Genomic DNA, 25552 nt, shown 5'->3' with positions numbered 1-25552 from the left:
CATTCCAGTTCAGCCCTTCTCAACCGGGGTCCCACCTGAGAATTAAGTCTTGAGAACTTAAAGCATCTACTGCATGTAATGAACCAGTTTGTATCCTGTGCCTTTAGAATGGCACTGGTTATGTATCTTCCTTGGGAGAACTGAGAATGTATGTAGTCACTCAAATCATTTTTTGTAGGGCTTGTTACTTCTCTCCCAGATCCCCATTGAGAAGGCTGCTCCAATTAAACGGAGCTACCCCTTTCCATGTCTGTTCCATCCTGCAGCCAGTCCTGTCCCACCTTCAACCATAGCCTGTTAGGTGCTGTCTTCCTTGGTCCCAGGTGAAAGGCCCCCCTCCCCCATACATACATGCATTTAGCCCACACTCACAAGGGCGTGTGTGTGGAAGGCATGTGCACTCACATGCTTTGATTCAGCATCTTTCCTGTGCCTGTTGTTGCCTTTTCCACTTTCTTCCTTATTAAACTGTTATTAAACCTTTTCTGTCTATTTCCCCTATTAGAAGGGGAGGCAGGCTCCGTGCTTGGTCAGCATTTGTGCCCCTGATCCCACCGTGAGACCGTGTATGCAGTGGGCACTCTGAAAATTTGTTTGGTAAACTGCCGAAAAGGCCTGCTGACACTAAGAGAAGTATTTTGAGATACTTTAGTTGCAAGTCTTGCTTTATCACCAGATTTCTCTCTCTCTCTCTCTCTCTTTTTTTTTGGCCACTCCACGTGGCTTGTGAGATCTTAGTTCCCCGACCAGGGATCGAACCTGTGTCCCCTGCAGTAGAAGCTCGGAGTCCTAACCACTGGACTGCCAGTGAAGTCCCCAGTTTTCTCTCTTTACTATGTATCTGCAAAGCCCTAACAGACCCAGATACCTATCTCTTTCTCTTTCACCCTCTTAAACCTTTCATACTGCCTGTCGTGCCTGGCCCTGCCCTAAGCCATCTGGAATAGAGAACATCTGAGATAAAGACAGTTGCGGTGAAGAGTGAGTTTGTAAGAGGAACAGATTGAATAAATGAAGTGTTGTTCAGCTGTTCTTGAGCTTATAGCATCTTTATTATAAATGAAACTATTTTTGTGTACTTAAAATATACAGTTAAATCCTACTGCAACGAAAATTTCTGTATAGCAGATGGGCCCTAATTATTTTAAGTGGCAGTATTTGAAGAGGAAAAAAAAGTTAGCTATCTAAAATGTCAACCAGTTCAATAAAACCTTTTTTCACTGATTGCAACTGTAATCTGTAATCTTTGGAGGATCTTTGGAGAATATAAAAAAGCAAAAAGAAGGAAAGGAAATGGTTGAATGTGCAAGTAACCTTTTGGTGAATGTGTGTCTAGTCTGTTGCATGTGTACTTTTCCCACGTCATTAAGTATTTTGTTACATTTTAAAAAATATCAATTGAGCATACCGTTTTTAGAAAGAACCATAGTTTCTTTAACCAGTCCACTATTGTCCATACACTTAGATTTTACAGTTTTTCAACATTATGAATACTGATGTTATGAGCATCCTTAAGTATAAACCAGGCGCGTATCCAGAGTCCTAGAAGAGACGTTGCTGTGTCAGAAGGAAGACTTGTGTGCTTTGGGAGGCGCCTGCACACACACACACACCCCCCACCAGAAAGGAGTTTGGCCCAGCTTGTTAGTCTGAATGTACAGCCTTTGTGTAGTGTTCAAATGGTGACTGTTACATTATCACAGAAACACACATTAGTAGAGCAGGATACAGGCTTCCAACTGGGATGTTTTGTGTTTTTTCCCCTGTGGATTATTTGTGTTCTTTTTTGATTTTGCAAATGTTTCTGTTGTTGTTTGCATCTTTCTTGTAACAAGAGCTGATCTTCTCTAAGATGCCAGAGGGAGGGTCTTTCCCATGGCCTGAACAAAATGAAAGGTGTTTTTTATTTTTTGTTGTTGGAAACCTCTTGGACCTGTCTCTGATATTATACTGGAATTTCTCAAGAGTTGGGCAGGCAGTGTCTGTTATTTCTCTGTGATCACTCACAATTAGCTTGAACATGACTGTTGCACAGAAAGTTACACGAGGGCCATCCTGGAAATTAGTGGCGGTTTGGTGAGGAAGATGTTTAGCCATTTGGCAATTTGGCAAAATCCAGTGACTAAGATCATTTTTTTTCTTTTCTTTTCTTTTTTTTTTTTTTTTTATGAAAGCTTATTTATTTATTTATTTATTTATGTTTGCTGTGTTGGGTCTTCGTTTCCGTGCGTGGCTTTCTCTAGTTGCAGCGAGCGGGGTCCGCTCTTCATTATGGTGCGCAGGCCTCTCACTATCGCGGCCTCTCTTGTTGCAGAGCACAAGCTCCAGATGCGCAGGCTCAGTAATTGTGGCTCACGAGCCTAGTTGCTCCTCGGCATGTGGGATTTTCCCAGACCAGGGCTCGAACCCATGTCCCCTGCATTGGCAGGCGGATTCTCAACCACTGCGCCACCAGGGAAGCCCCTAAGATCATTTTTGGAGAACATTTGAATTTTAGTTATTCTGTGTAAAGGTCAAAAGTGCCTAGTTCCTTGGTGGCCTAGTGGTTATGATTCCAGGCTTCCACTGCCGGGGCCCAGAGTCAGTCCCTGGTGGGGGAACTGAGATCCTGCAAGCCACGCAGTGAGGCCAAAAATAAATAAATAAAATAACGGTGAAAAGTACCTGAGTTTACATGATAGTTAAGTGAGGCTAATCCAGTGTAATCACTAAAATGTGTATTGTTCTCTTCTAGTATTAATTTTAAAGACCCACAGTTTGCTGAAGATTACGTTTTTAAAGCCATAATGCTTCCGGGAGCAAGGTAAACAACAGTGCATCTATAAAACTCTCCAGGTTTATTTTGTGTAAACGAAGTTCATCCCTATAACTAAATTTTGTATTTTCAAATGGTTAGAAAACCTGCACCGGTACTGAAACCTGGCGACTGGGAGAAATCCAGCAATGGGCGGCAGTGGAAGCCCCAGCTCGGCTTTAACCGGGACCGGCGGCCCGTCCACCTGGATCCAGCGGCCTTCAGGGCTTTGGGGTGAGTGGTAGGTTTCTCTGTGTGTGTATTTTGCTTTTTCTGGGTCTTCCACAAAGCATTAAGTCAGCATTTATGCCACAAATATTTAATATTTAATTAAATACAACTATTTTGCAGATATTTTAATGACTTTGATACTTTTCTGCTTTTCTTCATTTTTTAAAATTCACTTCTGTTTCTTTGGTCTGTATATTGCTTTATGTGTTGCTTGAGAATTCCGTTATTTTCTCTTAAGAGATTTTGCTGTCTAGAAGACTGTTATTTCAAAAGAATAAAACATGCTCTTTACCCTCAAGAAAGTTCTGGCCGAGTTCATGTCCGGGTGTCCCCAGTACCTCTGAGCAGAGCCATCACCTCCGGGGCTTGTACCCAAGCACTGATGTCTCCGTGCTGCCTTAATGTGTTTTCTGGCCTGTTAGTCAGGTTGAGTCTCTTTTAAGATGTCTGCTGGCCATTTGTATCTCCTCTGCTGTGAATTTCTGATTTTTATCCTTTGCCCTTATTAGCTATCAAATTGTCTTTTTCCTAGTTATGGAGACAACCGTATATAAAAGAGGGAGCTTTGAAACGGTAACACATAAAGCTGGGATAAAAAGAGCAATGTGCTGGGGTAAATATTAATGAGTTATCATCTATGAATTAATGATGATAACTCAAAAATAGATATTTCCAATTCATAGGAAAACCTTAAGATTCAAAATGGGATTTAGGCAGTAGGTTACCATCAGCAGCGTGTACTTTATACAGTGGCTAGTAAGGGACAGTGGGGTCATGGGTTTTGGATCCTAAACGTCTGGATCAGATGCCTTGTCTACCACTTGATATGTTTGTTCACGTTACTGAACCGCCCTGTGCCTCCATTTCCTGTGTGTAAAATGGGAATCATAATCACACCTACTTAACTCATGAAGTTGTTGTGGGGATTAACTGCTTAGGATAGTTTCTATTGTGGTTGGTTGGTCGTCTTCATTCTTAATAGTAAAAGAAATGCAAATCTAAAATATTCTTAAAAGATTTCTTTTTTGCATTATTTCAGCCATTTTGGAAAGCAACATAGAAATACCTCTAAATAGAGTTTTAAGTTCTGAAGGTACTCTGAACTTTTGATCCAGATTCCTGCTTATTGGAATTTATCCTGAGAAGATATTTTAGAGGAGCCTGGTTATATGCCCAGATCTCTCTAGGCATTGTTGTCTATACTACTGGTACTAAATGGTGGACTAGTTTAGTAAAATATGAGATATCAACATGTAAATATTCTATAGGTATAGATGTTAACACCTAGGAAGACTATGAAAGATATAGGGAAATGTTTGATATATCAGTAGTAAACTGAAAATAGTAAGATATAGAGTAGTAGTATATACAGTTGACCCTTGAACATCTCTGGGGTTAGGGGCACTGACCCTCTGAGCAGTCGAAAATCCTCAACCGTGGATTGTATAGGACTCTGGTATTTACTATTGAAAACAATCCACCTATAAGTCGACCTGCGCAGTTCAAACGCACGTTGTTCAAGGGTCAACTGCGTAGCGATAGCAACAGCATGGGTCTTTGAGGACAAAACAAAATATAATGCAAAAAAAGAGAAATAGACTCAGATTATTTTTTGCATAAAGTAATTAATATTTACATGATTATTAAAAATCTTTGGTGTGATAAGTGAATATTTGCTGTCACCATTATCGGGTACTGTTTTGAACTTTGTCCATTATAAATCTTTTAAATTTGCATTGTCTTAATCAGATCTAATAGTACAAAGACGGCTGCCAACATTTATTTATTACGTGTTGGATATATGTCTATATAATTGTTTTGCTGGCTGGGGGGTCCTTTTATAGCCATGTTATGCCCAGAGGCTCTGGAACTGGAGTTTACAGCAATGCTGCACCACCACCTGCGACTTACCAGGGAAACTTGTACCGGCCACTGTTGAGAGGACAAGCCCAGATTCCAAAGCTTATGTCAAGTAAGTTTTCAGTAATGGATTATTTTACCTGCTAAATTAAGTACTGCAACAAAGGGTGGCTTCTGATCTTCATTGCTAAAAAGATTTATTATGTCAGTGCAGACATAGTGGACTTAAAAACGTAATGTTTAGAAGAATTATAAGAGAATACTTCATACAGACTTTCAGATATTTTTATCTTATCTGTATATAGTTAATTGAATAATATGAATTGGATTTCTTATTTTCATTTCTAAATCTGCTTCTGGGTGAACATATGCAGAAAAAGGTATGCCAAACAAGCTCCTGTTTATCCATTAATACAGGTAATGGGGCAGTAGACATGGAATTGGAATTACTTGAAAGACAACAGTATCTGTTTCTTAATTCAAATCGTATCTTAGTAACTGCCTAACATAAAGACAGGCGTTGCCTTAGGTAGAAATATGCCTTTAACCTTGTGGTTCTGTGAAGACTGTGGCCTTTCCTTGACCCCTTATAACTTGTTTTGTGGGCAGAAGTGAATCAGAAATGTTAACTGTGAAAGTGATTATATGGCATTTGGATTGCAGTGGAAATGGGAGAAAATAGTTGAGTGTTGGGCTTCGGACTTTGTATTAATTTTAAACTGTATCCCCATTAACTGTTGTGTCTGAGCTCTGTGGCCGGGCTCATTTTCAGGGAAGTGTAGGTCACGTGCCAAGTTCTCAGAGCCCTTCCTTTGTGAAGCCTGTGCTTCTGCGTTCCGGGTTGTCTGGTTGCTGCCCCACCAGTCAGCCCCTGCGTGGGGAGGAGGGAGACAATGTGGCAAGATGCTAACATTTGTTAAATCCAATTGTTGTAGCATTTAAGTTTTTTTCTGAATGTTTCAAATAGTTGATAAAAATCAAATTTAGAAAAAACAGGAAGGGCTACTCTATTGCAGAGAACCCTTAGAACTCCTTTTAAACCAGTTACACCTGTCAAAGAAAGAACCAGATTAAAGTGAGGATTGTTGGGAAATACTTATGCTTTGTACTTAGTATTGTTTGCATGCTGATTTAGTTACAAAACCATTTTTAACCTGAAGCCCTGTAAGAAAGGAGTTCTGATGGTCTCCTTCTCTCAGGGTCCTGTTTTCACCGTGTTCTGTCTGTCTGTCTGTCTGTGTGTCTCTCTGTGTGGCTTAATGACACTGAATGGCGCATTGTTAGACTCCACCATGAAATCTGTGGACTTCAGCGGTTTTATTCTATTTAGTGAAGGAAGCACAGAAGGGGCACAGGGTTTAATGGGCTTCTTGGAGATCTGCTTGGTTACAGTAGTTCCCTCAGCTGCTTTCCCCCGAAAATTTAGCAAATAGCATTTCTGAGTATTTCCATTTGTAATGCATGCGGAATATGTATCAACATGTACCACATACAACAGAAAAGTCTAATCACTTTGTAGGAGTTATCTGTGCCCTGAGATCTCACCAGTGAGCGGTGAGAGCATCTCCAGCTAATTGTTAAAGCCAGCTGTTTACTCAGACGTTCTTTATCAGTTCCTTTTTCCTTGTGGCTCTTTGCCATTTACTTCTATCTCTACTGGTATCACAGCTTCCAAATACGGGGACAAAATGAGATGCAAGTGCTAGAACCAGGTATAATCTCTGTGGCTTAGTTTAGCCAGTACTCCGCAAGACCATGGTTGTGGGGAATTTCTGAGGTTGTTGCATTGAGTAGACTTTCCGAGGTGTGGCAAGAGGTTTGAGTAGCAGAGGTGAAAGCACACGTGCTCTGTGCTAAGTGGCTTCCTTCCACCTCCTGTTTCCTAAGGCCCAGTTGCTGGCCTGCTGCCAGCAGGATAAACCATAGTTTATCCAGATGGCACCTGGACATCTTACTTAAAACTTTGAAGTCTTTTTTTCCCACTAACTTAAATTGACTTATTTTTAATTTGTAAAGTGTATCAATACATTATGGTTTTGATGTGCTTGCTCTATGTTTTCAAATATACATCAAAATGAATACAATCACGAAGAGAACAGGCTTGTTCATGGACCCCCAGAAAATCATCTTCTGTACCACCTGTGACATGTATCACACTTGGGGAAATATTGCCTAGATCAGTGGTGCTTAATCAGGGAATCATAGGCCATATGAGAATCTGTAAAAGTCATGGAGTCCCTTCCCAGAAAATCACTCAGTGTGGGATTCATATAAATCTAAGTACTGCATCCGAGGTCCCCTTCCACCCTGCAGGATCCTGTCCCAACAGTAAGAGAAAGAAGTCAGAAAGTTCTTTTATTTATCAAGGTCATACCAGAGGTAAAGAATTTCATACCTTTCAGGGCCTGCAATTCTAGAGTTCTTAGTTTGCCTTTTGTGGAAACAGACAACTCTTGTCAGCATCTGGGCATTTTATTTAAAATAGTGGGGTCCCCTCTTCCCTTTTATTACTTTGACTAACTCGTCATTTGCTGTTTTATAGCACTTAATTAGATAAAATTTGTTTATACTTACAAAGAAGCTTTGATTAGAAACTTTGATTAGAATCTGTTCCACTTAGAATCTCTTTAATTACATCATTAAAAAATAGGAAATATGCTTTGTGAAGTAGGGATTCACTTTGAGCAAGAAACAAGTGGCCCTCTCTGCCTGGTGACTTGTAAACATTGAGTCACCTGAGGATCAGTGCTGGGACTCTCATTGTATTTAACATATCTTTTCAAAGGGGGTGGGGATGGGAGGAGTGAAAAAGTTTATGGAAAAAAATCAGCCAGGATGCGATATTTAAATTGAGCCAACAAGGGGGAATTTGGAATACTCCAGGCTGAGAGAAAATAATGAGCTTGAAGTACACTGCAAGTAGTCAGGTGATATTAAGCTTAGAATATAAAATTAGTCACAGAGTATGCATTGGAACTGATTATGAAGGTAGGGAGGCTGATTTTTTTTTTTAACTTATGTTTTAAATGTATGTTAACTGTAATACACATTAGTTAAATAAAATATGGTGTATAATAGTAAAATATTTTAAAAACCAATAAATCCATGATCGTGAAATAAGCAGTTTCTCTGTTAATTCTTCATATATGCAATTTTTGAAAATTAGGTTATTATACATGTTTTCACATATACTTTTTATTAAAATGTAACATACATAAAGTGCCAAATCATAAATGTACAGTTTAATTTTTTTTTTTTTTTTTTTTTTTTGCGGTACGTGGGCCTCTCACTGTTGTGGCCTCTCCCGTTGCGGAGCGCAGGCTCAGCAGCCATGGCTCACGGGCCCAGCCGCTCCGCGGCATGTGGGATCTTCCCGGACCGGGGCACGAACCCGTGTCCCCCTCATCGGCAGGCGGACTCTCAACCACTGCGCCACCAGGGAAGCCCTACAGTTTAATTTTTATGAAATGATTACAGTCATGTAACCACCACTCAGATCAAGAAACAGAAAGTTGGGACTTCCCTGGTGGTGCAATGCTTAAGACTCCGTGCTCCCAATTCAGGGGGCCTGGGTTCGATCTGTGGTCCGGGAACTAGATCCCACATGCGTGCCTCAACTAAGAGTTTGCATGCCACAACCGGGGAGCGGGCGAGCCGCAACTAAGGAGCCCGCTTTGCCTCAACTAGGGAGCCTGCCTGCCGCAACTAAGACCCAACGCAACCAAATAAATTAATTAATTAAAAAGTTACTGGTGCCCAAGAAGCCCCCCATTGTGTCCTCCCCCAGCCACTGCCCCTGCCCATTAAAGGCAACCTGACTTCCATAGATTAGTTTTGTCTTTTTTCTTTTTAACGTAGTATCTAACAGTCTCTTAACAACGTTACCCTTTTTAAATTTGTCCTAAAAAGTTGTATGTTTTGCTTCTGAGATTTATCTGCCTGTTGCTGTAGCGCGAGTTCATTTGTTCTCATTGCTTCCTGTGTCCCATTATGTGACTGACCGTCATTTATCTGTCCAGTTGGGATAGTGTGGAGTTGGTCCCCAGCTTGGGGGTGCTTGGAATGGACCGCTGTGAAGCTCTCACATCCTGGTGCGTGTTGTAAATGCTTCTGGTCGGTCCGTTCCCAGAACTGCAGGGTCAGGGCTATGTGCACGGTCACCGTTCGTGAGAAGTGCCAGACACGGCCCGGTTTACATCCCCGCAGCAGTCGGGGGGAGGTCCAGCTGCTCCCTGCTCTAACCAGCCCCTGGTGTTGTCAGCCTGTTCGCTTTTAGCCACTCTGTTGGACGAGTAGTGGAAGCTCACTCACGTTGAATTAGCCTCTTCTTGGTGACTTGGAGCAATTTTTCATGTTTATTGACTGCTTGGATTATCTTTTTTGGTGATGTGCTTGTTTGGGTCTTTTGTCCATTTTTCTACAGGGTTGTCTACCTTTTTCTTTTTACTTTGTAGGAGTTCTTTTATAGTCTGGTTATGAGTTTGTGTGTGGGTTTTTTGTATTGGAAGTATCTTTTTCCACTTGAAAACTTGCCTTTTCCTTTTAGTGTCATCTGATGAGCCAGCATTTGGGGAAAGTGGGTGAGGCGTATGTGGGAACTCCTTGTGCCCTTGTAGCTTTTCTCTGGGTCTTGAATCATCACAATAAAAAACCGAGGACGAAAAAAATTAGTAGATATTTCATGTATTTTGATGTTTTTGTAAGTAATATCTTTTAAATGTCATTTTCCTGTTGCTTGTATATATAAAGAGTTGATTTTTAAATATTGACTTTATCCAACAACTTCACTAAAATTCGTGTATTCCAAAAGTTTGTGTGTTCTTTTGGATTTTTTCCCTACTCAGTCATGTCCTCTGTGAGTTGTGACAGTTCTATATATTCATTTTCTAATCTCGATGTCTTTTGGTCTTTTTGTTTTATTGCACTGCCTGGGACCTCCAGTGTGAGTCAGTGTAAGTGGTGATGGTGGGCATCCTTGTTTCATTCCCAGTCTTAAGGGGAAAACTTGTAATATTTCACCATTAAATATGATATTTGCTATAGTTTTTTCATTTATAGAAGGAGTTTCCTTCTATTCCTTGTTTCTAGTGGGTATTGAATTTTATCAAATGCTTTTCCTCCATTTCTTGAGATGGTAATGTTTGTTTGTTCTTTTCCTTCTGTTACATGGTGAATGTACACAGATTGATTTTTGACTGTTAAGCTAACCTGGCATTACTGGAATAAGCCTAATTGTTTGTGATATATCAATTTTGTGTGCGTGTGTCAGTATAGTGTGGGTTATTTTTTCATCTCTATGTTATGAAAGATTAGTTTATAGCTTTCTTCACATGTCTGGCCTCATAAAACAAGTTAGAAAGTGTTTCCTACATTTTTGTTCTCTAATAAGGGTTACTGTGAGCTTGTTGTCATGTCTTAATCCTTAGACTCACACAAACCACTGAATTCTTCTATCTCTTTTTTGGCAAGAGTTTTTAAAAACTTTTTAAAGCAAAAAAATGTGCAGTTACATCTCGTTTCTAGAACCACAACTTGCTTGTGGAAAGACTTGGTGGTGGTTCTGTTTAGGGAGAGATGGTGAAAGTCTGGACTGATCTGTGGCGAAGTGGATTCCAAGTGGAGAAGGTGGGAATGGAGGCACTAAAGGACTGCATAGTTGAACGTGCGAAGTGCAGGAGAGAGAAGATTCCAGATGAGGCTCCTTGTGCACTGAGGGCACCTGGGGGACTAGAGAGTTTGGAAGCACAGGAGGATGGAGGAAGATGGAAGAACATGATAGTTCTGATTTGTGTGGAAGTTGAAATGCCTGAAGACATTGATGCCATCTGCCTGGAGGTAGCGATAAGGATCTGATACCTGCTCAGGAGAGAGGAAATTGGGAATCATATCCGTATAAGCCAGAAGTGTAAAAGTTTAAGCAGGATTGCGATAGGTTAAAGATTTCTAATTGCCCTTGGTTATACGAGAACGTAGAAAAGCCTGGGGTTGTGAGATTGGATTTCCTAGAAGGCAGCCATGTCATTTGACACAGTATTCCCTGATACCTTTGTAAGAGATGTGTTGGAGAAATAATCGGCCTAATCTAGAATAGTTGTTGCATGGTAGTAAACTGGTCACAGTTGTATGATAAGCACAGACAAATGCTGCCAACTGTCAAGAAAGGAAATTCCATGTTCTGGGATGTTTTCCCCAATACTCTTTACATGTGGCTCAACAGAAGATTTGGTTTTTCTTTTCTTTTCTTTCTTTTTTTTTTTTTTTTTTTAGTTTACTGTCATTAATATTTTTCTGGCATATTTATTTCATGGTCTCTTGTGACCTCTAGATTTCATATTTAGGCAGACAGACCTAATCCTTACATATATGCCAACCAGTCCACCCATCCATCCGTTGATCCATCTATCCATTCATCTCTCTCTGTGTATTTTCTCTTCTAATTTGTATCTGATCCCTTACGTTTACATTTATATTTACATATCTTTTTTGAATACAAAGTGTTTTAAGGTAGTATTACCCTTTTAAGAAGAGCAGTGATTCCGGGGCGGGGGGTTGTGGTGGGATGAATTGGGAGATTGGGATTGACATATATACACTAATATGTATAAAATAGATAACTAATAAGAACCTGTTGTATTAAAAAAAATAAAATGAAATTCAAAAAAATTAAAAAAATAAAAATGGATACAAATGAACTAACAAAACAGAAAAAAAGTAATTATGGATTTTCAAAAAAAAATGTCAGATGTCAAAAAGGATTATTTTCTAATGTTTAACTGTTTCCACATTAAATTACTAATAAAGTGAATGTAAAAATTGTATTAAAAAAAAGCAGTGATTCCAGATGTTTTACCCAAGATCTTTTATTTTCTCCCCATGAATCTGTGTTTGTCAAGATGCTTACTCCTGAAGTGCATGTGTTAATAAAGTATGTTTATTTTTCCTTCCTGTCTTAATTGGGTGGGTGTAGTCATGTGAATTCTAAACTTTGGAAATATTGAAAGTAGTTTGCAGAGATACCCAGTCTTGCCTTCTTGAGACCCTGAGCTTCTGAGCCTCCTGGTTGAGGAGGCAGCTCTCCTGGTCCTTCTGACATAAAATAACATGAAGAGTCACCTCAGCTGACAGCACAAGTGCACGTGAACCATGGAGCAGCATAGTGTGTTGGGGGGGGTGGTCCTGGCTTTCCCTCCACCCTTATTAGCCTTGTGACCTCAGGCAGGCTTTTGTCAATACTCCCTTTCCTCATGTCTAAAATGATACAGAGAACACCCATCTCACAAAATATTCACAGTAAGTGAGTTTAAGTTATTAAGTACTTGAAACAGTACCTGGCACATAGTAGATACTGTGAAAGTATTCAATGATAAAAGATCAGCATTCCTCTTTATAGAATTTTGAACTTCAAAATTTGTTTAGAGGGCTTCCCTAGTGGCGCAGTGGTTGGGAGTCCGCCTGCCGATGCAGGGGACACGGGTTCGTGCCCCGGTCCGGGAAGATCCCACATGCCGCGGAGCGGCTGGGCCCGTGAGCCATGGCCGCTGAGCTTGCGCGTCCGGAGCCTGTGCTCCGCAACGGGAGAGGCCCGCGTACCGCAAAAAAAAAAAAAAATTTGTTTGGAAATAGTTTTAGTAAAATTGAGATCTAAACTGTTTAGTCAGTCTTTTAAAATATTTGTAGTATCAATATCATAGCTGGTTTTTCATGTGGGGCAGAGTTAAATCAAGGAGAGCCATTGGTCATACTTCCAGCTCTGTTGAGTGTCTGCTGCAGGCATTTCTCACTGTCAGTCTTTGATGTGTCAGTTTTTGGCTGACGGGTGATTGTCCGGGTACTGGGAACTTGTCAGAGTCAAGTGCAGCCCCAAGTGCTCAGCATGAATAAAGCGTTCGCTTCTGCAACCTGGAGAACGTGACATGTCACTTCTCTTCATTTCAGTCGGTAAACTTGTCAATTAGCTGCATTTGAAAAGTGATTTTTGATTAGTGCAATCAGTAAACATGGAATCTTTTCCATGATTGCTACGCTGATTAGGTAAATTGTCACTTGAGGAGCTATTGGTGAAGCCTTGGTTTCTGTGGCTGTAGAGCTCTAGAAAAGGGATATGTTTTTAAAGACCACAGGAAAAAATTAGCTGTCATTTTTTTTCTCTCTCTCTTGCTTGTACCTTTGTGAAGTGCAATTCACTATCTCAGATTTTTTTTTTCTCCCTCTCAAATGGATCTTCTTTTAGAGCCATACAAATGAATGGTAATAAGTTTGTTTTACATTCTACTTCTCAGCCAGGAAATAATTTCTGCTTTATGAACACTTAAGGGCCATATATATTGCTCAGAGCCACATGAAGAGATTTGTTTAAAGGTAGCCTTGAAATTTGTCTTCAGTCCTTTTTATTTTTCTTCTTGGGTTGAAAGCAAGAGATATTTTAAAGTCTTAACACAATTTGTTTAGGTTTTTAACAGAAAACTATAGTTTTTGCATGTGCTGAGTTTGTTGTATGGGAAAAAAAAAGTTGTCCTGGAGGTGAGAAATAGTGAAAGCAAAACAGAGTGGGCAGCACCTGGCATACCAGAATTGGTGGGATAGGAGCTCTGGCTGTTTTTCTAGACATTTACAGGTATACAATTAGACTACTGAGAAGGGCTCCCCCTCTCCAAAAAAACCATTTACACTTAGTGAACATTACATTCCATTTCTACTTAGAAATACTGGTGTGCTTAATCTAACACGCAGCGTGTTTGGATCTAGTGAACATGTATTTCCTGATGGTGAGGACTTTCCCTCCACTTAATACTGTTCCTGGGAGGAAATATACCAGCTTTTTCCCTGACTTTATTTTTCATAAAACATTAGGATAAACATTTCTGAAGGCTTTTCTTAATGTAAATGTGTTTTTTTATTATCTTCATTCAATTTGATATTTATTAGGAATCCTGTGTGGAAGCTTTTATTAGTACCATGGAGAGTGTGTTCTGTGATGACATCATATATAAAGAGACACCATACAACCAGAATCATGGAATTAAGTTTTTATGTTAAAAAGAGGCATGTTTCCAGGGTGACCACAGTGATTCTGGGACATGTGAAGTACAGAGCTAGACAGGCGTCCAAATGAAATTTACTGTATTTCTTTTGACCTTTGCTATATTAGCTAGTTTTTTATAATAAGACACTAAAATATAATACTTCTGGGAACATTTTAACCAATTTTCACTGACCTAAGTTTTGTGCAGTATCTGAATAGTTACGGACTACAAGTTTAACAAAGTAATCATCAGGAAAAGTGGCCAAAATGTTGGTTTTACTTTCGGTAGATTGCTTTCTCGTAACTCATTGAAAATCGTATAGTGTATTTTAAGTTTCTCTATAGAAGTAAACTGCACAGGGGGTTTGCTGTCTTGTAAGAATTTCTGGTTTTCCCTCCTCCGATTTAGATTTTCTGGTGGTGTACAGTCTGCATAGTGATTCAGAAGTTATTCTGCGCCCAGCCTAGGGATCCTGGCCCTGTTTCCTGTGGATTGTGTGGCAATGAGCTTCCTGAGTTTCCATTCAGGTTCTGAATATCTAATGACCAACGGGAAACCTCCTCAGCATTGTTCTCAGTTTGACCGCTACTAATTTGGTTTTTAAGAGATAAAAGGGGGACTTAATGCAGATTGACTAGGGATGCCACCTTTCTTTCAGTTCAGAATGGAATTCTGCTTGGAAGTGATGGTGGTGAAGGCCTCGCGCGTGCACTGATCGCTAGGCCAGGGGCTGGGGTGGCTCCCCTGGGGTGGTTTGTCCATCTAGGAGGCTTTCTTGGGGCCAGTACCTCAACTGTGTTGCTTCCAGAGCAACAACAGCTGGGTGTTTCATGCTGGAACCTTTGTGAGCAGCCAGGTGCTTTACTTGTTCCAGATTCTCCTTTGCAGGGGGTTTTAAAGCACAATTCTACTTTTCTTTCTTCTTTTCTCCGCCCCCCCCCCCCCGCCCCCAAGTAAACCCAGATTGCATTTTTTTGGTTGGTAACCAGAGATAAGCTTTCATTTCTTCTTTCCTTTAAGAAAGTAATTTCGAAAAGCATGTTTCTAGTTTGTGTTTCCATTAAAATGTGAGCCTGAATACATTATGGTAAGCCTTGTTGTCCTTGGGCCTTGGGAGTCTGGAGGAGGTTACTGTCCTCATGCGGAAACCTCATTAGACAACTCCTGGAACAGCTGTTTTAATTAGGTCACACTCAGACCCTGCCGGAAGGTGGCTGAGATGACTGAGACTGGGGACTGGAATGGTGGTTGGTTGATACCAACCTGCCGACTGTGCTGGGGGTGCCCTTCATCCCATTTACACAGAGGACCAGCAGCCACTTAACTATTCCTTGTAATTCGTTCGATGTTCCCAGCTTAGCTTCTGTTAGTGGAAGAGGTTTGACTCTCAGAAAACAATAGGGAAGTGGGCAGTCCCTTTATGAACATGTCTTCTGACCTGTGTTCGAGAGATTGTGTACTGTCTGCTTCATGTTAGCACAGCTAGGTAAGTCAGCGTTCTTTCCAGTTTACACATTTCGGGGGCAAATTTAGGATTTCTATTAAAGTTACTATTCGTTCAGTTTGTATTTACGGATGAAACCAAAATACCATCGTTTTGCACAGCGTTTAAAATAGAAATGTAAAACACATGTATAGCTTTATATACACAGATAGTTAGGGAGAGAGAAACGTGAGTTTAATGACCAAGGCTTCTAAAACTATGTTTTGTTATCAAAGGAGAAATAATTTAACAGATTTACTGACCCTGTTGGTTTCATATCTTTTTACGTTTCCAGGGTGTGTAATTATGCTAGTTATTTAATTTATATTCAGTCTCAACTTTTTTCAAGAATTTTTAATTATAATATATGTGGGTAGCTGAATAGTGATTACTTTTCAAGAAATAAAAAATCTCCTGTTCAACCCTTTCCTGTTTATCTTCCAGATATGAGGCCCCAGGATTCCTGGCGAGGTCCTCCTCCCCTTTTCCAGCAGCAAAGATTTGACAGGTAATATTAAAGCAAATATGACTTTTCAGTAACTTTTCACGTCAGCATTTGAAGTTTGGGCTTTCTCTGTGGTATGAAATATACTTTCTTCCCTCTAAATAGTTTCATTTGTGCCCTTTCTTTAGGAAAATAGATGGTTAACATGTTGAAGTAAAAGATTCATGCCTGTATACTTTCCTGCTTTTCTTGGTTCTTGGCCTTTATTTTATTGATGCTTTTGAGGTGCCCTGAAAAATGCAACACAGAGAGCTTAAAGTTGTATTAGGTTTTGGTCAGGCTAAACAAATTTCTTTTTAGAAGTGTTGTGCAGCTTAATGAGGCATAACTAATGGAGTTCCACTTTTATCATTTCTGTGCCGGCAGCGCAGCATCAGTACAGACCAACCATTGATTCTTGCTGCAAACCTCTTGAAGTCCTAATCAGCTTCTTTGGTACAACTTTTTCAGGGCTGACAGGCCTATTGTAGTGCAGTGTCACTGTAGGTCAGTAGTTATTAGTTGCCACTGAAAACAGTTTCTTTAACTACTTAAGACTGAACTGAATTAAATGCAGAAGGGACTCAGAAGAGGATTATGGGATCTGCAGTCTAATAAGTACCACGGACGAGGAGGAATGTGACATGGTTTAATAACAAGGGATGTTTGACATGTGTTCTTTCATTGATAAGTTGTGCTCTCCGAAGTCAGGTGGTCTCTGCACGACAAGGCAGCCGGGCGTGTTATGAATAATTATATTAACATCTGAAGAATAATTTTTTAAGGGCAGCTTTAAAGTCTGTCGTCTCATGCTGGTCTTGCCAGCACCAGTAAATGCTAAGACGAGTTTAAGCCCCCACATAGTACGGCTTCCTTCTTTGCCTTCCCAGTTCTGATCTGTTTTGTTTGCCTCTCTTCTGCCGTTTTAGCAGTCTGAGCTGTTCACATCTGAAATGAATGAAGTGTTGTTATTTGAACAGGGTTATAACCTCTACCCCCTTTAAGAAAGGTCTTTCTTTAGAGACTCCAAAACCTCATTTCATTATTTTCTTCAAGAAGATAAAAGAAATTATGTTATTCAATTGTTTATTAATAGTATCAGCTACTTAGTGCAAGCTGCATTTTAATTTAAAATAACTGCCACTGCCTGTGTTTATGTTTTGTTTTCAGTATAAGTGCTCAAGGCACATGGTATGTACCACTTCAGCATCCTCAGAGTAGCACCATTGTCAAACAGATTAAATGAGTGAGGGGTAAATTTTTTCTAAATTACATATTACCACATTCACACCGATCTCATTTTAATAACTGTCTTTCTCCATTACGTTTGTCAAGTTTGATCCTAAGATTTGGTTTCTCCACTTTGTTGCTTGCCTTTTTCCCATATTATTAATAATCGCCAGTATTATCATGTGCTTGGGAAGTGCCAGCACTGTGCTAACATGCTTTTAGAAACGCAAATTCGCTTATTCCTCTTAGCGACCCTTTGAAGTGGATGTTATTTTTACAGATGAGGAAACTGAGGCACACAATTCAGTAGCTTATCTGAGGTCTCTCTTCCTCACCATCCTTTACTAAGAAACTTTTCACTCAAGCGAAACTCATCAGAAAACTGACTCTAAGCATCATATTCCATAATGCCACAGGGACTTCACAGAAGAAAAGGAGCCCCTTCCACTTTCAAGGCACCCTTTCTTCAGTCCTAAAGCTTTCCTTCCCTCTACACATTGTTTCCCTAAGATTATCACCTTGTGTCCTGACATCCATCGGTTTTTTTTGTTCTGCCCTAGCCAAGTTGGTATCTTCTGGACTGACTCTGTGAACCCAACAGATCTGGGACATACTTTGTGGATGTTTTTGGTTTAGTTTTAGTCAGAAACTAAAATCATGCTGTAGAGCAGAAGTTACGTGTGAGCGTAATATAATTCTTTCTTATGTCTTAAATCATGGTCATTTAAGACACACACCATTTATTCATAAAGAAAACAAAGTTTGAATTCAGCCTCCTAAACTTCACTATTAGCCAGCCTCTTAGCAAATACAGTACATCACTCGTTTCTATAGCACGTGTCAGTCTAACCTTTCTGACCTTACAAGACATAGAGGAGAAAATACAAACTCATAGTCACTTTGACTTTGCTGAGATGTCACAACTGGTAAGTAGAATTCTTCCTAGAACCAGGTTTTACTGATGATTAGTTTAGTACTTTTCCACTGCACAGTTTTGAGTGTTTGGTTGAAAACCCTATTAGAGAAGAAAATTTTGAGTGTACTTTTTTTTTTAATAAACTACACTGTTTCTTGAATTAATTCCTACTTTGAAATAGTATATATAATTCATATATTCATTTCACTTAAAAATACACTGGGCGCATCCCTGCCCCCACCTTCTTCTCCCCACACAGAGACAACCTAGCGATCATTGTGTTGATGGTGAGTGAGGTCCAGCATGTGCCTCCTCCTCATCTGAGTTTCTGCCCTGTTGTCTGTGTCTTTGCCAGCGGAGCATTCTCTTTTCTGGCCGTATGCAAGGTTTTTTTATCCATTTAGTTTTTAACTTAAATGGGTGCTAAGCTCAAAGCTGATTTGCCACATACACACACACAGACACACACAAACACACAGACACACACACACACAGACACATCCACACACAGAGACACATACACATAAAGATACCCCAGTGGTAGTATGTAGTTATGTCACATTACCAGCTACTTTCCAGAGCAGTAATTTAGAAACTTAAGAATATTGTTGCTATTCATGATGCCAAATGCCTCAGTTAAGTTGCCTCAATCGATGGCTACTGATTTTAAAAAGTTAAAATGTGTCAGCCTCAGCGCTTCCATCCCAGATTTAAAATGTATTTTCCAGGGTAAATTTCAGTTTGTAAGTATTTGCAAACTAATATAATTAGTACAGTGTAGAAAAATGATAAACTTGTGTAAAATAAAGGCCTTTCTGCCACTAACAAGCAAAAGAGAGTAGTACATGTCCCTCTTACTTGCTCTTTCCATTTAATTTTAATTAAATTATTTTTATAAATATTATTTTTGTCAAAAACATTTCAAGTAATCATTTCAAACAAAAAGGAGAACTTTGTGCTTTTAAATTGTGGCTTTGTTCCTAACCTATTTTTAAATCATAAAATAATGTAAAATTGCATTTATAATGTATTTTATCCATACCAGCAAATTTTCCTGAAACTCAGTTGAGTGAGTTTTAGCATTATAAAACTGTAAAGAAAAAATGATCACAGTTAATACAATGTGTGAGTTGCACTTAATGCAAGTGGGTTTTGCATGCTCAGTTTTGATGAGCCTCCTTGGTCACAGCACAAACCTCAACCCCTCAGTCCTGCAGAGAGTGGAAGAAACCATATGTTCTCTACATATGGAGCTGTTCTTGCTAAATAGATGAGGTCTTCTCACTAAAATATAGTTGTATTAATGAATCCAAAAAATAATTAAAAGCCCTGAATATATGCATATTCTTTCTGAGGTACAGATTTTTCATTTTATTTTGACTCACAGAAAATTATATTATTAGAGTCCTGATTTCACCACGAACTGTGAAGAATAGCATTGGCCTTTCTAGAGTTCTTAAAAGAGCTGTTCTTAGAGCCATCACACAAAAATAATTATCTTTGGTGTTTGAAAAACAAAACAAAACAAAACAGGCAAGCTCCAAGTGAAGGGAGGAGAGTGGGGGGTAGAGAGGATGGATTCAAGCTTGAATAGCTGTGAGAAGAATGCATTACACAGTGAGCCCAGCTTTGGGCTTTTCCCCCTAAGACCTAGGAAGTGAAATTCATAAGCTGATCAGTTATAGCTAATACCAGCTAGTCAGTGCTTTAGCAAATTTAAAGTTTGCTTATAATTCCTCCCAACATCTGTAATGGCCCCAAAGCTTCTAATGCTAAAATATACTGGAGAATTTTGCTACTGTTTATTCTTTGTAGTGACTGTTCTATAAACTGGAAGTTGAGGAAAATGCCTCAAGAAAGTTATGTCATACATGGTGATTGCTTTTAGAGGGTAATCTTTGCTACATTGTTTATGTGACAGTTTTAAATTGTTATGATTTAATACATCATACCTGTTGCTTTGTATCTGCAAAGTTAAAATAGGCACTTGAAGACAATTAAAACATTTCTTTTGACCATAATCTGGGCCAGCAAACTGGGTTATAATAGCTGTTGAATCTGTGTTCCCATGTAAACTGTACACCAAATGCCAGTCAGCCCATGCCAATTAGTGCTCATGTTGCTAGGTCACCGTGGTCAATTGAAAGCTGCATCAATAGAACTTGAAAAGGTTTCCTCCTGATCAGACCTTCTGACATATTGAGCAGAATAATGGATGGGAAAAAACAGCCAAGTCCCCTACCCTAGATTCAAAATACTCAGCAGTAAGAATTCATTTGCAGTGTGCAATTAACTAGAAAGAATGGACTCCAAGAACCAGCCTGGACATTTTTTAAAATAAAGCCTCATTCTCCTGTCTTGTACATGTTTACTCTTTGGATAGCATCTTATTATTATTATTATTTTTTTTTTTTGCGGTACGCGGGCCTCTCACTGTTGTGGCCTCTCCCGTTGCGGAGCACAGGCTCCAGACGCGCAGGCTCAGCGGCCATGGCTCACGGGCCCAGCCGCTCCGCGGCATGTGGGATCTTCCCGGACCGGGGCATGAACCCGTGTCCCCTGCATTGGCAGGCGGACTCTCAACCACTGCGCCACCAGGGAAGCCCTGGATAGCATCTTAAAATGTAGCCAACTTGGTGATCTTGGGTCCAAAACTTTAAGTGACTAAAAAGAAAACTTGACAGTTGAAGGTGAACAAAATTTTTTTTAAGTCAGACCTTTCTGATTCAATTGAGTTTAAACATCCTTTTAAATAAATGCTGATACTTCCTGAAACATGTTAAACAACACTCACTGTGAGGGACATAAAGGCCACTCTGATACTACATATCCCTTACGACAAATCCAGGCAGATTGGATTGTCCTCAGATTTGGAGATGATGATACCTGCCAGATTTTAGGCTTCTGACTTTTAATGCAAACATGATGCTTTTCCACAGAGGCGTTGGGGCCGAACCTCTGCTGCCATGGAACCGGATGCTCCAAACCCCAAACGCAGCCTTCCAGCCAAACCAGTACCAGATGCTCGCCGGGCCGGGCGGGTATGCACCCAGACGTGATGATCGCGGCGGGAGACAGGTGATGCAGCGGGGACTGTGGCATGGAAAGCTTACTGGTCACTTTGAATGGAACCGTGCCTCTTGGGACTCCATGGTTTGGTTTGGTTTTGGTTTTGGTTTCGGTTTCCTTAAACATCTGTGGATAAGTTACTGATAGAGTAGCTCAGTCGAACTTGGATCCCTCATTAAAAATGTATACGGGGTGAGTATCTGCCTCACTAAATAGGTTATCCTTTGATGATGCTGAAGAATTTTCAGACCAAAAGCCCCTTTAATCACAGCAATCTGATATTTAGCACAAATATGGTCTGTTACCAAAACATGTTTATCCTTAGGGTATTGCTTTTTAGTTTCATAGAAACTAGATCTCTCAAAATAAATGGTAATGTTCTAGAAGCTGAAAGTAATATTTCACCTTTTCAGCTGTTATCTTTATTCCTCTTGGGAGTTTTCTGTCTTGATTCATCTGTTCTCTATCTTCATGGAAAGAAATCTTTCCTATCTAATTTCCCACTTTTTTTTTTAAACTAAATTTAAACAGCTATACATTGAGTGAGTATAATAATTCCTAGACAAATTCAGTAAATGTAAGCTTTATTTCCTTCTCTTTATAGCATCTACTTTTAGCAGCATTTAAGCCTGAGGTCTGTTTGCCTCAGTCTGTTTGTCCCCCAGCCATTTGACACCCTGGCCAGTATTTACATGCTCTTTAATCAAACGCTTGCCAGAGAACAGGATCTGAATGCCGTGATTCAGAATGTGTGCTATTCCTGGAGTTGGCACCTGTGGTGATGTGAAGTGGTTTTTAAATTGCTTACCTGGTGTCGCCTACAGCCTTTTGCAGTGCTTCGAATATTAATTTTCTAACTCAGGTTCTTGCCATGTGTCCCTTTGTTCTGCCAGCTGAGAAAAATCTTCGGCCAGCTAAGAAAAATCTTTTTTTTCCACGCTTTTTTGGTGTATTCTTACAAGTCTCAGTTCACTTTACAAGAAAGTAATCATCTTGTCTTTTGAGAGAATTTTGTTACAGTTCTTTAGAATCAATTTGTAGAATATGACTTTGCATACTCTCAGCCCGAGATCTCTACAGATGCTATTGGTAGGTTCAGTAGATTGAGACTATTTATGCTGCTAGTGTGAAGGGGACACTGGGCCAACTAAATGATGAATATTTTTGAAAGGAAGGCACACTTGCAACTAGAAGAAGTTCTGGAGGAAGTTCAGTCCAGTCACCTCATTTTTCCAAGTCAGGAGTCGAAAGCTTAACCCTCCTGCCTCTGGGTTGGGCAGCAGAGCTGGGGACGCCTGTGACTTCGGACCCTAGTTCAGCGCCTCCCCTGCCTCCTTTAGGGGAGCACGTCCCTTTAAAGGAGCCTTCTGCTGTTACACGAGGTAAAATTCTTATTCACTTAGGAGATGCAAACTGGTTGTACATTATAATTCTTTTAGGACCTTTTGGAAATACATTTCTTTCTTAAGTCTTTTTTCTGTGGAGATTTTTTTTTAAAATTAAATCAGAATTTTGAAGCGCTGTTAAATTGTAGTTTATTGTTAAAAGCAGTAAAATTATGACTTCATTATATATTTAGTGGAGTTTATATGACTAAACAAGTCCTTAGCCTACATTATGACCTTGAAGGACTACACATATTCATGTTATAATTTAAACTAGTGAAGCGCTCTGAGTGGCAACATGGGGAAGGGGGTCCATTTCAGAATCCTCCGTAGAAAGGGAATTGTGATGGGAGACACATCACATTTACCTTCAGGTTGTACAGAAATGTTATTTGCAAGCATATTAGGAACTGTTATGAATATTGCCAGTAATTGATTATGTAATAACCTAATGTGGTACACTATTATTTATAGCTAAACAAACAAAAAACCCTAAAATTAATAGTTCATTAGGCCTCAACTGATGCAGCAAGCTCCTGCCTTTGTTAAGCAAAACGACTTTCCTGGTATATAATATGTGTGTGTGAAGATGATGTGGGCACCTTACCACAGTGTGGCTTGAATTACTAGCTGGGGAGGGGGTGGTAGGGAGAATTGAGAATGACAAGTGTTTTACACAGGACACTTAACGATCCTTCATTTGTGTGCATTTTAAGGAATTTCTCAAGCGCTTGTTAAGGCTTGTTTGGTTAGTTATCAGTGATAGCATTTATGCTGATGTCCCACTTTGCATGCAGCTTTCTATGAAGCTGCAGACCAAAAGCACCCGTTCAAGGAGACCTTCCATGTGATATACCTGTGAGACATATTCACCTTCTTTATAGTGTGTTTTTCCACAGAGAAGTAAGATTAGTTTCTTTGCAGGAGTGTTAATCCAGAAGATAAACTCTCTCTTTTGCTCTTTTTTCAGGGATATCCCAGAGAAGGAAGGAAATACCCTTTGCCACCACCTTCAGGAAGATACAGTTGGAATTAGGCTTTTGTAAAGCTTTCCCAAATCCTTTCATCATTCTACAGTTTTATGCTATTTGTGGAAAGATTTCTTTCTCAAGTAGTAGTTTTTAATAAAACTACAGTACTTTGTGTATTTCTTTTAACTGTGTATATTTCTACTGATCCGATCTCACTGTTTTATGTTGCTTTCCAAAGATGTGTGTTGCATAATACAGTGGATCTGAATTTATTATTGCTTGTAAAACACATTTGATGGAACAGGAATACTGGTTTTTCATTATGTTCAAAAATCAAACCAGCTGTGGATTTCAAAACACAGTGGTATTCTAGATCATCTAAGATCCATGCTGATTTTTAATGCACAATTGGGTATGAACTATTGAGCTGGAACTCTCAGCTAACTAGAGTGTATATTGTTCAGTATTTCTTTGGGAACATTTCATTAATGTACTTGTCATATGGAAATTTCTGGACTTTAGTAAAAAAAAAACAAACTTAAAACCCTGGCCTCTTGTTTTTCTTTTACAGTATTTAAACTTTGAAAATCTTGGCCAAGCATGTGGTTTTTTTTTTTTTTTAATTTTTAATTTTTTTTTGCGGTACACGGGCCTCTCACTGTTGTGGCCTCTCCCGTTGTGGAGCACAGGCTCTGGACGCGCAGGCTCAGCGGCCATGGCTCACGGGCCCAGTTGCTCCGCGGCATGTGGGATCTTCCCGGACCGGGGTACGAACCCTGCATCGGCAGGCGGACTCTCAACCACTGCGCCACCAGGGAAGCCCTTTTTGTTGTTTTTTAATCAGTATATCAGAAAACAATTTATTTCTACAATTAGATGTCAAAAGAAAATCAGTGAAGAAGTAGATTTTAAGAGGATATGGTCAGCAAGACAACCCAACCGACCCATGTATGTGTCTGCTACTGATTTGGCAAATTATAAAATCTTCATGAGAATAAATTATTTACATTTTACAAATTTCATTTAGATTTATACTGCAGTTTTAAGGACTGGGTTTAAATCTCTAAGAAAAGTTGAAAAATTCCGGGGAGTGGTTATGAGTGAAATAGGTGAGAGGGATTGAGGTACAAACTTCCAGTTACAAAATAAATGAGTCATGGGATGGAATGTACAACATGGGGAATATATTCAATAATATTATTTTTGTGTGGTGACAGATGGTAACGACTTATTGTGGTGATCATTTCGTAATGTATAGAAATATCGAATCATTATATGCACCTGGAAGTAACACAGTGGTGTAGGTCAGTTGTACTTAAGTTGAAAAAACACTACACAGAACCCAATGGGAGGGCAGAAAGAAAGAAAGAAGAAAGAAAACTTAAAAAGTTTAATTCCTAGCTAAATTGCCGATGTTCCTTGGCAGGTTTTTGCATTATTTCACAATAGATTCCAATTTGTACTTATCTTTTTCTTGCTACTAAGCACACTATAATTCCTTACATTTACGCTTGCAGTTCACGTGCAGCACTTCCATATGCATTTTCCTTGCCACAACCAACCCAGACACACGTATGAAGACTTGCTGCCTTGTTTCCACCTTTCCATTGTAGCCTCAGATTGTAAAGTAAGGTTTCTCTCTGACTTTCTGACCTCGGACATTTTTGCTTTAGTATTCTACAAAGGCACACTTGTTAATCTTAAATCTATTCAGAAAAAGTCCCACCTTAAACCTTGGATAGGAAGGTATTTTGAAGCTATTGAGTTCATTGCTGATGATGGGTGAATAGAGCAGGGTCCTTTATTGTTGAGGTAAAGAGTCTCTCTGCTGGGAATTAACACAACCATTATATATTACTTCACAATACATTAAAGTGGGAATAATACCTTCTGTTAGATTTCTCTATCTTCCAAATACTGAAAATGTATAGCGCCTAAATCAGTATTGCATACTCCAAAGGAGCCCACATACATGTCTTACTTAGTGTACAGAGCTTCCTAAGTACACCATACCCACACTTCTGCAGAACCTATATTTTCTCAGATCTTTAATTTTGGTCTAGTTTTTGTTTTAAGCTATCATGAGTGTGTCTAAAATAACTTTCT

General features: G+C 39.5%; 1 protein-coding gene across 3 annotated transcripts in view; it reads left to right on the top strand.

Annotated features, from left to right (window-relative positions):
• The window catches only part of XRN2 (5'-3' exoribonuclease 2), an 82347-nt gene extending 57937 nt beyond the window's left edge, over nucleotides 1-24410 (top strand). The window contains exons 25-30 of one of the 3 annotated variants that reach the window (XM_079944169.1): nucleotides 2735-2803; nucleotides 2897-3028; nucleotides 4870-4997; nucleotides 15836-15899; nucleotides 20961-21099; nucleotides 23446-24410. In XM_079944169.1, coding sequence (XP_079800295.1) covers nucleotides 2735-2803; nucleotides 2897-3028; nucleotides 4870-4997; nucleotides 15836-15899; nucleotides 20961-21099; nucleotides 23446-23511 — 598 coding nt within the window. In that variant the 3' untranslated portion in view covers nucleotides 23512-24410. The remainder of the gene's footprint in view (nucleotides 1-2734; nucleotides 2804-2896; nucleotides 3029-4869; nucleotides 4998-15835; nucleotides 15900-20960; nucleotides 21100-23445) is intronic. The other 2 variants (XM_079944168.1, XM_079944170.1) reach the window with 2 other exon arrangements.
• The last annotated feature ends 1142 nt before the right edge of the window (nucleotides 24411-25552 follow it).

Source organism: Stenella coeruleoalba (genome assembly GCF_951394435.1).
Source record: "Stenella coeruleoalba genome assembly, chromosome: 15".
Lineage (NCBI taxonomy): Eukaryota > Metazoa > Chordata > Mammalia > Artiodactyla > Delphinidae > Stenella > Stenella coeruleoalba.
The sequence above is the reverse complement of the archived record's forward strand: the minus strand, read 5'-3'. Positions and strand labels throughout refer to the sequence as shown.